The sequence below is a fragment of the Ranitomeya variabilis genome, chromosome 2 (assembly GCF_051348905.1).
Source record: "Ranitomeya variabilis isolate aRanVar5 chromosome 2, aRanVar5.hap1, whole genome shotgun sequence".
NCBI lineage: Eukaryota > Metazoa > Chordata > Amphibia > Anura > Dendrobatidae > Ranitomeya > Ranitomeya variabilis.
Window position 1 is genome coordinate 628,102,418 of NC_135233.1, and position 15,836 is coordinate 628,118,253.

At 44.8% G+C, this 15,836-nt stretch overlaps 1 protein-coding gene across 14 annotated transcripts in view; it reads right to left on the bottom strand.

Moving 5' to 3' along the window:
- ARID1B (AT-rich interaction domain 1B) overlaps positions 1-15,836 on the bottom strand; it is a 1,358,614-nt gene that overhangs the window by 550,058 nt on the left and 792,720 nt on the right. For all 14 annotated transcript variants that reach the window (XR_013221738.1, XM_077289055.1, XM_077289047.1 and 11 more), the window contains one exon: positions 4,691-4,824. Coding sequence is in view for 13 of the 14 variants with exons in the window: in XM_077289055.1 (XP_077145170.1) it covers positions 4,691-4,824 (134 nt within the window). In the remaining variant the exon portion in view is untranslated. The remainder of the gene's footprint in view (positions 1-4,690; positions 4,825-15,836) is intronic.

Consider the following 15,836-nt stretch of genomic DNA (forward strand, 5'->3'; position numbering starts at 1 on the left):
TCAGACAAACGGTCAAACCGAGCGAACTAACCAGACTTTGGAGACTTATTTGAGATGCTTTGTGTCTGCCGATCAGGATGATTGGGTGGCTTTCTTGCCATGGGCCGAGTTTGCCCTTAATAATCGGGCTAGTTCTGCTACCTTGGTTTCACCCTTCTTTTGTAATTCTGTGTTTCATCCTCGTTTTTCTTCAGGGCAGGTTGAGTCTTCTGATTGTCCTGGGGTGGACTCTGTGGTTGACAGGTTGCAGCAAATTTGAGCTCATGTTGTGGACAATTTGGTGTTGTCTCAGGAGGAGGCCCAGCGTTTTGCCAACCATCGTCGGCGTGTGGGTTCCCGGCTTCGGGTTGGGGATTTGGTCTGGTTGTCTTTCCGTCATGTTCCTATGAAGGTTTCTTCCCCGAAGTTCAAGCCTCGGTTTATTGGTCCTTATAGGATTTCTGAGATTATCAATCCAGTGTCTTTTCGTTTGGCCCTTCCAGCCTCTTTTTCCATCCATAATGTTTTTCATAGATCTTTGTTGCAGAAATATGTGGTGCCCGTGGTTCCCTCTGTTGATCCTCCTGCCCCGGTGTTGATTGATGGGGAGTTGGAGTATGTGGTGGAGAAGATCTTGGATTCTCGTTTTTCAAGACGGAGGCTTCAGTATCTTGTCAAGTGGAAGGGTTATGGCCAGGAGGATAATTCTTGGGTTGTTGCCTCCGATGTTCATGCTGGCGATTTGGTTCGTGCCTTCCATTTGGCTCGTCCTGATCGGCCTGGGGGCTCTGGTGAGGGTTCGGTGACCCCTCCTCAAGGGGGGGGTACTGTTGTGAATTCTGTTGTGGGTTCTGTTCTTGGGCTCCCTCCGGTGGTTATAAGTGGTAGTGCTGCTGTTTGTCCTTCACAGCAGTCATCAGGTGCGTCCACTTCGGACGGGGCTATTTAGTCTGGCCTCACCCTTTGGTGAGTGCCAGTTGTTCATTGTTTCTGGAGGATTCACATTCCTTCCTGGTCGCCCCTGCTTGCAGTTCATTTCTTCAAGATAAGTTCTGCTTGTTTTTCTGCCCACATGTTGTGGGCCTCATTGTTCAGTGCATTGCATGTTTTTTCTTGTCCAGCTTAATCTGTGTAAGGATTTATGCAGCCGAGCTGGAATCTCTGGAGAGGCAGATTTACCCTCCAAGTCTTTAGTTAGATTTGGAGTTTTTTTTTTATTATCTGTGGTGGACATTTCTTAGTATTTTTAATACTGACCGCATATTTCTCTGTCCTATCTTTTCTATCTAGCTAGATTGGCCTCCTTTGCTAAATTCTGTTTTCAGCCTGTGTATGTTCCTTCCTCTCCTCTCACAGTCAATATTTGTGGGGGGCTGCCTATCCTTTGGGAAATTTCTCTGAGGCAAGATAGTTTTCCCTTTTCTATCTATAGGGTTAATTAGTCCTCGGGCTGTGACGAGGTGTCTAGGATTGGTAGGTACATCCCACGGCTACTTCTAGTTGCGGTGTTAAGTCCAGGGTCTGCGGTCAGTACAGTTACCACATTCTCCAGGGTATGTCTCATGCCACTTTTAGGCCACCAGATCATAACACCCCTCGCCCTGGAATCACCCTGACTGAGCCCCTCTACCCCTGTATTACCCCTGACTGCACCCCCTCCTCCTTTGTCATCTTTGACCACCCCCTCCCCTGTATCACCCCTGCTGAATCCCCCCCCCAGAATCACCCTGAGTCCCTGTACCCCTGTATTACCCCTGACTGCACCCCTTCCTCTTGAATGCACTCTTTCCCCCATATCATCCCTGCTGAACCCCCTCGCCCTGGAGTCACCCTGACTGAACCCCTCTACCCCTGTATTACCCGACTGCACCCCCACTTCTTGTATCACCCCTGACTGCGCCACCTCCTCCTGTATCATCCTGATTGAGCCTCTTTCCCCCTGTATTACCTCCGACTGCACCACCTTCCCCGGTATCACCCGACTGACTGTGTCCCCTCATTCTGTATTACCCTGACTGCGGCCACCTCCCCCTTTATCACCCTGACTGCGGCCACCTCCCCCTGTATCACCCTGACTGTGGCCACCTCCCCCTGTGTCACCCTGACTGCACCACTTCCCCCCGTATCACCCCTGATTAACTGTGTCCCCTCCCCCTGTATTATCCCTGACTGACTGCATCCCCTCCACTGTATCACCCCTGACTGAGCCCCTCTCCCCCTTTATCATCCTTGACTGACTGAGCCCCTCCACCCTTTAATTACCCCTGACTGACTGCATCCCCTCCCCCTGTATCACCCCTGACTGAGCCCCTCTCCCCCTTTATTACGACTGACTGTGTCCCCTCCCCCTGCATCACCTGATTGAGCCCCTGAATCACCCATGACTGAGCCCCTCTCCCCCTTTATTATCACCCCTGATTAAAACTTTTCTTTCCCTGCTACTAACAAAATGAGGCCCTTCATAAAACGCTATGGCCTTATAGGTGGCAGAGAGATTTCTGTAAAAAGTGTATGGGGGATGTGAGGGAAAGCTCTTTCGATATTGCTCCATTGTCATACATAAGTGATCTAGGACATTCATATAATGTATTTGCTGCAGAAATCAAACAGCAAATTAACAGTGGAAATATCCACACTGACATTGTGCAGATATTGCTGTGTTTACTACTATGCAATGTTGCACCTTTACCACTGACCTGATTATTTGTATTGCTAAGGATGAAATCGGACGGTGGTGAATATGTTAAATCTGCATCGGTCAATTCCCGCCGTGGATTTTCTCAGAGTATAGATGAGATGTCATAAAATCTCCTCCTCTACACTGGTGTAATAACACATTGGCCTAGTGGTTACTAAACACCAGGGAACATTATCATTGAGTTTTAACCAAAATGTGGGCGCCAACCCCTGCTATATCATTAAGATGTGTACTACCTTATGTTATACTCTGATATTAGTGTATTATATTGCACAATTGGTGGTCTTGTATTTATTTCTATGTAGCTACATAGTGGGCCCCAAGAATGATTTTCTCTGGTGGGCCCAAGGTGCTCCAGTTCGACACTGTATGTAAGACAGCTGTCTTTAATGCAGGTATCGAGTTGATTAGGACCGCCTAGCTGTTCTGTAGGAGCCTGAACTCTTTATGGTTGGTAGGGGATCAAATACTTATTTCTTACTGCAAAATGCAAATAAATTTATATAATTTATACAATGCAATTTTCTGGATTTTATTTTTAATGTTCTATCTCTCAATGTTAAAATTAACCTACCCGTAAAATGATACACTTTTCATGTCTTTGTCAGTGGGCAAACTTACAAAATCAGCAAGGGATCAAATACTTATTTCCCCACAGTACCTCTTACCACCTTCAGCCCGTGTAAGTATCATCTCCAATGAATATTAACTACTCAACTTCCACTAAAACAACAGAGCATTTATCTGATGGAGGTTCATACAGACCGAAAAGTTATATCTACTAGTTGTTGATCTACCAACTGATTCACTGTAAATAAATTAACCTGGTTTTGCAACATATCCTTTTGAGAGCCGAGTTTTACTACTACTACTACTACTACTACGGATTAGAACCCTCCTCAGGCATCTCATCCATCCCCTCTGGAGTGATTTTTCTAATAAATAAAGATATAGTTTTATTGAGTGGAGTGTTATAGGCGTGGTAATACATGTTTGTTTTTTTTTAACAAGAGTGAGCGACTTTTCAGAAAAAGTGGATTTATTACATGCTACGTGAGAGAGAGTGATCTCCTTTGCCACACTCCTTACATGCAGCAGTTGCTATTGACCACAACAAGTTAAGGGATAGTGGAGCCACTGCAAACACTAACACCACTCTCAGCGCCAGGATTTCATCGGGATGTGAAAAGACGCTTTTTCACATAGCAATGGAAAGTGGCACTCTTTATTAGGACGTTAAAAGACAGTGATGTGATGGAAAGTGTTTATGCATCCTTCTAAATAGTGTTCATCAAAAGTTTCATTTTTCTGCTGCAGTGTGTTTGTATGTCCTTTCTCTGGCCAAGTTCAATTGCCAGGGTGAGGCATACTGTTACTCTGAAAATCACAAGAATTAACAGTTTTACACAATTATCAAAAGACAGGGGCTAAAATAATAAATAAAGCGGTGTGTGTAGCAATTAATTATTTTAAAATTAACATTTTACAGTACTGGCGACTCCAGAATTGAGAATGCAGGAACGGGGCATGCTCAGTGCGAAAAAAACTGAATCGGTAGCCGGATCCAGTCAATACACCACACGTTTCATCCATTTATCGCTGGAACCGTCACTGGGTGTTTTTTCGCCGGACAGAAAAAACGTTCATATGGACGTTTTCTCCGACTGCCGGAAATTAAATTTTGGACGGATCTGTTAAAAAATGGATGAAACGTGTGGCCATCAGGCACAATCCGGCGCTAATACAACTCTATGAGAAAAACAAATCTGGCGGAAAAAAAACGGATCAATTTTTTTCAAAACTCGTCGGATTGTGCCTCACAGCAAAAACCTGATGTGTGAAAGTACAACAACATTGAAAAGAAAATCCACAGAGTTCGGTCAAGAATACACATAGCAATGACAAATATCCATGAATCTTAATTATAGTGAAGTAACCAGATGAATCAAGCACACACCATGTTCTAACCAAGTTGTACAGTTGGCTTCATAAGTAACAGCTATAGTCCGTTACCTGCTGAGCTGTTTATCATAGTATATGGGGCCACTTGTGGATTCATCAAGCCTGCATTGTTATTTATGGACTGACTGTATGAAGAATTTGCTCCCAAAAGGCCGCTCTGATTCATGCCAGGAAAGCCACTTTGCCTGTTTGAACATAAAAATAATAAAATGTTTACGAAGAAAATACATATAATAAAAAAAAATCTAAATTGGTGGCAGAACAGATAATTTTCTCTACATTGTGTGCATCACATATCCATGTATCTCTAACAACTTAACACGGTATCACTAGATTAGCAATGATCTTGCCAAATGCACAAAAATAAGCTGCAATAACTATGGCTATATCTGTATTTCTCAATAATAGTCACTGAAATGCGTGGGAAAATTTGAACGTATTAAAAGTCAAAACAGTGTCCCGTGAGTCAGAATGATAAAAGGTGTTAATCACTATTGCTATAAAAGGTTCAGCAGCTGTCACATAATGCTCAACAAATGGCGACACAACAAGAAATGTTTGGCGTACCTGTCAAAACAAGGCATTGAGAAAAGGAAAATGTGTTTAGAAATTTATAGCGCAACTAATTTACAATTCGAAAAATATAGCACCAATGAATTTCCTCTGATTGAACGAATCGTTGGTTTATAATTTAGAATAAAACAAAATCTTCAAATCTCAGTTGCTTAATTTTTTTTTTAATTTTTCACATTTTGTTTTTAATTTCTCTTTCTTTGAGCTTAACCTTTTTACCCCCAAGGCGGTTTGCACGTTAATGACCAGGCCAATTTTTACAATTCTGACCAGTGACACTTTACGAAGTCATAACTCTGGAACGTTTCAACAGATCCAACTGATTGATTTTTTAGTGACATATTGTACGTCATGATAGTGGAAAATTTCTTCGATATGACTTGCATTTATTTGTGAAAAAAACTGAAATTTGGTGAAAATTTGGCAAATTTTGCAATTTCTAAAATATGAATTCTTATGCTCTTAAATCAGTCAAGTCACACAAAACAGTTATTAAATAACATTCCCCAGATGTCTACTTTACATCAGCATAATTTTTATAACTTTTTTTTTGTTAGGAAGTTATAAGTGTTAAAAGTTAACCAGTGATTTCTCATTTTTCCAACAAAATTTACTAAACCATTTTTTTTAGGGACCACATTACATTTGAACTGACTTTGAGGGAAATATATGACAGAAAATATCCAAAAATCACACCATTCTAAAACTGCACCCCCCAAGGGGCTCAAAACCACATTCAAAAAGCTTATTAACCCTTCAAGTGCTTCACAGGAATTTCATATGTCGATCTCCACAAGAAGAAACGATACTTCTTGGATCTCCTTCTCTACTCCTCTCTCATCTCTTCCTCCCACAACCGCATCCAAGACTTCTCCCATGCTTCCCCTATACTCTGGAACTCTCTACCCCAATACATCAGACTCTCGCCTACCACGGAAACCTTCAAAAGGAACCTAAAGACTCACCTCTTTTGACAAGCCTACAACCTGCAGTGATCTCCAGTCTACTGAACCGCTGCATGACCAACTCTACCCTCTCCCTGTGTATAATAAACCAGAGAAAAACACACGGAGTATACGTCCAAATTGAAAAAGTATAAATATACGTTTTTATTCATAGAGAAGTCATATACATAGCATTAAAAAAGTTAATCATTCCATACAAGGTATACAGAGCAAGGGAAACTGAAGAAAACACTGAAAAATAAACGGTGCCAGCCCCTGTGGATATCTGCATATATTATATCATAAAGTGCCAATAGTGCATGTCACGGCAAGGGTTTAAATGGACCGGGTATTCCATTACTATATAATATAAATCCCACAATGGGGTTAAGACCAGAAGTATAGCACACTAGATGCCCATCCCGGTTCCATAGACCTTACCCATTTTGCAGATTCCCAGGGGTCACCACCGAAACCCCAATGCGCGTTTCGCGTCAGCTTCGTCAGGGGGCAGTCCCTGTGTATCATCACCCATCCCCTGTAGACTGTGAGCCCTCGCGGGCAGGGTCCTTGTCATGGTTCCCAATGGCAGGGGAACGTTGGGAGCATAAGAAAAACGGACAAGCTCTCGGGTGATGGAAACTGGAGCTGACCGCGATACTAAACCTATTCACGCAACTAAAAGTAGCCGGGGAGCGTGCCTGCGTTTTCTCTAGATGCCTCGCGCCAGCCGGAGATCTAACTACCCCTGGAAGAAGAAACACAGACCTGGCTTGCCTCCAGAGAATACCCCAAAAGTTGATAGCAGCCCCCCACATATAATGACGGTGAATTCAGATGAAAAGACACACGTAGTATGAAAGCAGATTTAGCACAGCGAGGCCCACTTAACTAGATAGCAGAAAAATACAAAAGGGGGCTTCACGGTCAGCTACAAAACCCTAGAAAATACCATCCTGAAATTACCTTAAACTCATGTGTCAACTCATGACACCGGAGTGGTAATTTCAGTCCACAAGAGCTTCCAGCTGCAGAGAGTCACATAACTGCACGCTGGACAAAACATACAAAAATAGACCAAGGACTAAATAGTCCAACTTAGCTGATCAGAAGACTGGAGCAGGTACATGCAACAGAAAGGCTCTGGTTACATTGATGGCCGGCGCCAGAATGACTGAGCAGCAAGGCTAAATAGGATACTCCCATATCCAGATGGAAACAGGTGAACAGAGAAAGAAAAGCACACAAGTCCAGTACCACCAGTGACCACCGGGGGAGCCCAAAAACCAAATTCACAACAGGTCCTCTCTCCTCCTGTACTTGTGTGTGCCTTGTTTTACTCATGTTTATTGTACTTGTCTATATTTGCCCCGTTCACAAGTAAAGCGCCATGGAATAAATGGCGCTATAAAAATGTATAATAATAATAATAACAGGAATTTTTGTAACATTAACCTTATTTTCAAAATTCTTTTTACTTTAGACCCCAATTTTTTTTTTATTTTCACAAGGTTAACAGAAATAATGGGCCCAAAATTAGTTGTGCAATTTTTCCTCAGCATGCCAATACCCCATATGTGGGGGAAAACCAACGTTTGAGCGCATGGCGGAGCTCAAAAGGGAGGATTGCCATTTCACTTTTTGAATGCAAAATTTGCTGGAACAATTAGCAGACACCATGTCGCGTTTGGAGAGTCCATAATGTGCCTAAACAGTGAAAATCCCCGACAATTGACACCATTTTGGAAACTAGACCCCTCAGGGCACTTATATAGATGTATGGTGAGCACATTGAACCCTCAGGTGATTCACAGAAGTTTATAACATTGAGCTGTTAAAATAAAAAAAAAAATAATTTTCCCCACAAAAAAAAAAATTATCTACAAATTTAGCATTTTCATAAGATTAACAGGAGAAATTGCATCGTACAATTTGTTGTGCAATTTTTTTCTGAGGAACAGTGCAAAGCTCAGAAGGGAAGAAGCATATTGGAGGTCATATTTTGATGGAATGGTTTGAGGGTGCCATGTCACATTGGCAGAGCCCCTGAGGTGCCAGAACAACAGAAACCCCAGATATGTGAACTCATTTTACAAACTACACCCTCCAATTAATTCATCTAGGGATTCAGTGATCATATTGACACCACAAGTGCCTCACAGAATTTTATACCATTGAACGAAAAAGAAAGAATGAATTACTATAAAGTTCTCTGACTCTTTGCCATATCTGCTGTTATTTTTAATTTAACCTAATTTTCTCTGTCGGCCATTTTGCTTTCTGTCCTGAGGCATCTACCTTACCCTTAACCAGTATTGAGTTTTCAGTTTCTTTGTTTACGCCTTGCTCTCTGCAATTTGCCCTTTTAAGCAGCATCAGCCGTTTAATCAGTGCTTCAGAATCATGTCTGCAGTTTACCTGTAACCTGCTCCTGGAAGTCTTGGACTTATTATTCCAACCACCTTCTACTTCGGATCCTTGGAACATGTGTTGACTCAGGAATCCCTCAGCTTAACAACAACATTTGCAAGGGAAGTAGGAGAGAGACTTGAACCTATTTCTGTGACTTTGCTTGACTTAAGGTTTATTCCTGTCTGTCTTGTCTCCTGCCTCTTTGCCTGCAAGTGTTAACCCTTACTTGTATGAAGTAATACAAGAACTAACTTCTTAAACAAGCCTGTCTTCTGTGTTTCCTCACACCCAAGCATAAGACTCTATACAGACTGTGTTCTATATTTGACAATTACATTTTTATCACTAAAATGTTGCTTAGTTTTTTACAACAAACTGAGGTCCATTGCACAGTGCAAAGCTCAGAAGGGAAGGAGTTACTATTGTGTAGATTTTCAGAATAGCTGAAACTCTCGTAAGTGACCCAATTTTACAAACTACACCTTTCAACAAAATTATCTAGGGGTACAGTGATCATATTGACACCACGGATGTGTCACAAAATTTTATACCATTGTACAGTGAAGACAAAATAATTACATTTTTACCACCAAAATTTTGTTTTAGTCCAATATTTTACATTTTCACACAAGTGGGTAAAAATGGCACCAAAATGTGTCCCACAATTTCTACTGAACATGGAAATTCTCCATATGTGGCTGTACAGTACTGCTTAACCACACGGTGAGGCTCGGGAGGGACAGAGGGCTATTTGCCTCCTGGAGCGCAGATTTTACTAGAATAGTTTGCGGACTCCATAAACAGAACCCCCTAAGTGCTAAAAGAGCAGAATCCTTCCCTCAAGTGACCCTATTTTGGAAATTATACCCTTTAGGTTTCTACAAAACCCTAAAATTTGTTAATACAGTCTGTTATGTCAGGCTGAGAACTGGTGTTTGTGTTTAAAAAATCGTAGGTTTGCAGGCATACTGATCAGATATAATTTAGCTCCAAATAAATACATTTGTGTTGAGCTTTTGAAATAGTGTAGTAGTCCATTTAAAATGGGAAAGGCAAGGGACGGGGAAGTGGACGTGATGCTGATGGTGCATGCAGAGGACGAGGCCGTGGCCAAGGTGAAAGTGGGCCACAACAAAGACCCACATTTTCTGGCTTGACCTTCCTGTCCCAGTTTCTAGGGGACCGCAGCACATCACTATTGAAGCCAAAGCAGTGTGAAACGGTTGTTGGTTGGATAGCGGATAATGCTTACAGTCACTTAGCCACCACCACCACCACATCTTCTACATGGTCAAATCTGAGTAGCCGTGAGTGTGGCCCGGATATTCCTCACCCTGACCCTTCTTCCTCCCACCATGCCGAGTGCCCTGAGACAACTGATCCCACACTTGGACACTCCGAAGAGCTGTTCAGTTTTCCCTTTCAAGATTCCGGACTCTCGGCCGGTCAACATTTAGTGGGGACAGATGAGATCGCATGTAGCGATGCCCAAAGCTTTGACCAGCCCCTATCACATGAAGGAGATGGTGGGAAAGTGTCACAAGAGGTGGACGATGATGAGACATAATTGCCAGAAAGTCAGGAGGAGGAGCAGGGTGCGGATGTGGAAGACGAGTTGGTGGATGACATAGTGACTGACCCCAGCAGCACACATGGGGAAGGAGGCATATCACCCCAACAGGCAGGAAGAAGCAGTGTGGTGGTCACAGACAGAAGGCATGCATACGTTCCCCGTAACACCAGCATGAGGGAAGTTGCCATTCCAACTGTTAGATCTTCCTGAGTCTGGTTATTTTTTAAAGACTGCTGATAACCCCAAACATGCCATTTGCAGCACCTACCATGCCCGCATCAGCAGCGGTAGGAAAACTACCAGCCTGACCACCACCAGCATGATCAGGCACATGGCAGCAAAGCACCCGACTTTGTGCTCTGAACCCCAGGCTCTAGGAACACTGTCTGCAGGTGACACCACTGCTTCTTCCACTGTTTTGCGTAGAAGCCAATCCCCAGTCCATCATGCATGTGAAGATGCCTCTAGCCCTGCACCTGTTGTTGCCCACAGTCAAGCAGCACTACCATCAAGCCCATCCATGTCCTTGTCCCAGCACAGCTTTCAGTTGTCTATACCCCAGTCATTGGAATGCTGGCGTAAATACACAGCCAATGCACCACAGGCCACAGTCCTATATTCTAACATTTCTCTTCTGCTTGTGCTTGAAATGTTGCCTTTTAGGCTCCTTGAGACAGAAGCTTTCCGCAACCTGATGGCGGCGGCCGTCCCAAGGTACTCGGTCCTCAGTCACCACTATTTCTCCCGGTATGCCGTACCATCATTACACCAGCATGTGTCCCACAACATTACCCGTGCCCTCAACAATGCTGTTACAGGGAAAGTCCACCTAACCACGGACACGTGGACAAGTGATTGTGGCCAGGGACGGTATATCTCACTGACAGCACACTGGGTTAACATAGTGGAAGCCGGGACCGAGTCGGACCTTGGGATGGAACACATCCTCCCCACGCCGAGGATTGCAGGCCCTGCATCAATCAAAGTTGCCCCCAAAGTCTACAGCTCCTGCACCTCCTCCTCTTCAGCTTCCATCTCTGAAATCAACAAATCAGTTAGAAACTGGAAGCACTGCAACACTTCCTCAGCCAAGCGACAACAGGCTGTGCTGAAGCTAATCTGCATAGGTGACAAACCGCACAATGCTGAAGAGTTGTGGACAGCACTGAAAGAGCAGTCAGATATTTGGATGACACCACTGAACCTACAGCCAGGCATGGTCGTGTGTGACAATGGCCAGAACCTGGTTGTGGCTCTGAGGCAAGGTGAGCTCACAACTTTCCTGATCTTCCTCACCCTGCTTTTCCTGGTATGTCCGCTGGCTGCATCCCCAATCCCATCACCACCACCCAACTTTCCTGATCTTCCTCACCCTGCTTTTCCTGGTATGTCTGCTGGCTGCACCCCCAATCCCATTACCATCACCCAACTTTCCTGATCTTTCTCACCCTGCCTTTCCTGGTATGTCCGCTGGCTGCACCCCCAATCCCATTACCATCACCCAACTTTCCTGATCTTCCTCACCCTGCTTTTCCTGGTATGTCCGCTGGCTGCTACTACTGTTTTTTTTCCCTTCCCCTGCATGTTTTCTCATTTTAATTCCTTGATGCCAATACACAGTTGGCTTTATCTTTCCATTTGGATCTATTTCCCCTTACATTTTCCCTTCTGACTTCTAATTAATCCCCTCCTGTGTCTGTGACCAGTCTCCCTGCTGCTCCTCCCTCCTGATCACACCTGGTCTATTTCATGTGCACTACTTAGCTTGTTATTAATTCAGAGAAACAGGTCTGTCTCTAGAAGGATAACCGCAAATATGACAGCAGAAATATGCCAGAAATGGGCCAGATGTGAACAGAAGGTAAGACTAACCACTGTTAATAAATGTACTGAATTTTTTTCCTTTTCCACCACATTTACTCATCATGCTGACATACGCTCTAACAGTTTTGGTTACATTACTCCTCAGCCTCCTTCGCTATCCCCAAACCCCAGCACTCTCTAACCAAGTAATAATCTGTCCTTCCCTCCTGCCTCCTCACCTGACCACCTCTGCTGACCTGCTCCTCAACCTCAGATCTCTCCTAATAAAACACAAAACAAGCCACCCACTCTCCTTCTCGCACCTGCTCTGTCTCTCTCTGCTTCTCCTCACTGCGGGAGACATATATCCCAATCCTGGACCCCCACAGCTCATACCTCCCATTACTATCCCCTCCTATCGCTCCCAACCCAATATAAACACTGTGAGATAGCGCTCACTAGCGTATTGGGGAATACTCGCTTGGCAACAGGATAAACATACACAGGCACTTTTTTTTTCACATAAATAGTCCATGTGGTTTATTACAGACAGACCTCACATAATACTTAGCACTTCATGGTATACGGCTTTGGAATGCGGTCACTAAACATGCCGAACCTCTGTGTCCAGTTGTCGTGGGTGACTGCACGCCATACAGTTCATTAATGTCCACGGAGCACAACCGGCGCCAACATACGACATTACGGTTGCAGTCTCTAATCATGCTGGACCTTACTCCGTCCAGTTACCATGGGTGACTGCACGGTTCCCCATACGCTGGGTTACCTTTCAGGAGCTCCTGCTCCACACGCTGACTCCTGTCAGTACTCTCTCTCAGGGAAGCTGCCGAACTGGGATCACCGTCCCGGGCAATGCCTTGCTCACCAGGCCACCTGACAGTCCAGACCCTCAGACGGGCTGTAGCTTCCCCAAATGCAGTGCCATCACTGGCTCTGCAGATCCCTGTCCTCACCTCGTGCTGTTCAGGGATTCGGTCCTACTCCCAGGACCTCCCAACACCCAGGATCACACAGGAAACTACAGGCACATGTGACCCACACCCTGGTCACATTATGTACCTGTAACCACTCCCACAGGTGAGGTAACATCCCATGGTCACATGATCATGACATCACTGCAGGTCCTCAAACTCCTGCAGGGAAAAAGGTACAGTGAGCACCCCCACTCAGAGGTGAGGTATGTGGGTAGCCAGACCCTCCCATCTCTCATAGCTACCCACAACCCGGACCCAGATTCACTAAATGACATCTTCAGTGCTTACGTGCTCTAAAGACAAGATACTCCGGGTTGCATCGCAGGGAGTATCCATCCCTGTGACACATACCTCCCATTAACCACAATGCCGGACACTGTCTCACTATCACATCCATGCACACAACTGCCACGTACTCTCACGGCCTCAATACGCCTCCGTGCGCATACTGGGGAGACCATGCAGCGCCCCCTACCTGTTACAGGGGTCACTGCATCACAACACCCAAAATCTTGCCCACCTCAAATCCGTGTCTATGACACCCACCCCCCTGTACCCTCTCTCTGCATCACTATGGAATGCCCGCTCCATCTGCAATAAACTCCATGTGATTCACGACCTCTTTACCTCTCGTAATCTTTTCTTTCTGGGCATCACCAAAACATGGCTGACATCCTCTAACACAGCCTCCCCCGCTGCACTATGTTACGGTGGCCTCCACTTCACCCACACTCTACTTTGGCAAGTATCCAGAATTGCAGAATGGCTTGGAAGAAAACACGTTCGTAAGACAATTTTACTGCACTCAAACAAGCAACACTCGCATTCAAATCAGCTCTCACCTCTACTAACAGGCCTACTTCACAATCCTCGTATATTCCTTATCCCACAACCCTAAACAGTTGTTCAACACATTTAACTCCCTCCTCCGCCCACCACTGCCCCCTCCGAGTTCCCTAATCGTTGCCAAGGACTTTGCCACGCACTTCAAAAATAAGATCGACCAAACAAGGCAAATCTTTGTTGTCAAACCACCACAACCCCTTTGTATACCAGACCAATGTCCAAACCCCATAACTTCCCTCTCCAAAATCAATGAAGGGGGGCTTGCTCATCTTCTCTCCAAATCACACCTCACCACTTGTGCACTTGACCCCATCCCATCCCACCTCCTCCCCAACCTCACCACCACACTAATCCCATCCCTAACCCATCTCTTCAACCTATCACTAACTTCTGGTACCTTCCCCACTGCTTTCAAACATGCCACAATCACACCTATCCTCAAAAAGCCATCCCTTGACCCAAGAGCTATGTCCAGCTATTGCCCCATATCTTTGCTCCCACTTGCATCCAAACTCCTTGATCAGCATGTCCATGCTGAACTTTCCTTTCACTTTGCATCTAACTCCCTTCGACAACCTACAATCTGACTTCCGTCCCCACCATTCCACTGAGACTGCCCTGACCAAAATTACTAACGACTTACTTACAGCCAAAGCTAACAGACCATACTCTATACTCCTCCTTCTAGACCTGTCCTCTGCCTTCGACACAGTTGACCACTGCCTCCTACTACAGATCCTCTCTTCCTTTTGGGTCAAAGACCTCGCCCTATCTTGGATCTCCTCATACCTTACCAACCGCACATTTAGTGTTTCCTACTCCCATACTATCTCTTCATCTCGCCCCCTCTCTGTTGGTGTCCCCCAAGGCTCTGTCCTTTAGCCCTTACTCTTCTCAATCTATACACTCGGCCTGGGACAACTCATAAGGTCCTATGGCTTCCAGTACCATCTGTATGCCGATGACACTCAGATCAACCTCTCTGGCCCAGATGTCACCTCTCTGCTCTCCAGAATCTCAGAGTGTCTATCAGCCATATCCTCCTTCTTCCCCTCTTGCTTCCTCAAGCTCAATGTGGACAAATCTGAACTAATTATCTTTCCTTCATCTCACATATCTTCCCTACCTGATCTATCAAAATAAATGAAATCACACTTTCTCCATCCCCAAAATCCGCTGCCTCGGAGTAACCCTGGACTCTGCCCTGTCCTTCAAACCGCACATCAAGGCTCTCGGCACCTCCTGTCGCCTCCAGCTCAAAAATATTTCCAGAATCCGTCCTTTCCTCAACCCTCACTCTACCAAAATGCCTGTGCATGCCCTAATCGTCTCCCGCCTAGATTACTGCAACATCCTCCTCTGTGGCCTACCTTCTAACACCCTCGCACCCCTCAGTCTGTCCTTAATTCTGCTGCTGCCTGACTAATCTCTCTCCTCGCTACACTCCTGCTTCTCCTCTTTGCAAATACCTTCGCTGGCTCCCAATTTCCCAGCGTATCCAGTTTAAACTACTAACACTGACCTAAAGAGCCATCCATAACCTTTCTCCTCCGTATATTTCCAAACTAATCTCTCTATATCTTCCCTTACTTAATCTCCGGTCCTCCCAAGACCTCCTTCTCTCCTCCATGCTTATTCGCTCTTCACCCAATCGCCTCCAAGACTTCTCCCGAATATCACCCATCCTCTGGAATTCTGTGCCCCAACACATCCGGTTATCCACCACATTTGGATCCTTCAAAAGAAACCTGAAAACCCACCTCTTCTAAGAAGCTTGCAGCTTGTAATGACCACACGGCCACCTCAACAATCGGAGCTACTGCAACCCTCGACCTACTGTCTCCTTCCCCATAATCCTGTAGAATGTAAGCCTGCAAGGGCAGGGTCCTCTTCCCTCTGCATCAGTCTGTCATTGTTAGTTTTGTTTACTGTAAGTGATATTTGTATTTTGAAGTAACCCCTTCTCATGTACAGCACCATGGAATTAATGGTGCTATATAAATTATAAATTATTATTATTAATAATAATAATAATAATAATAATAATAACA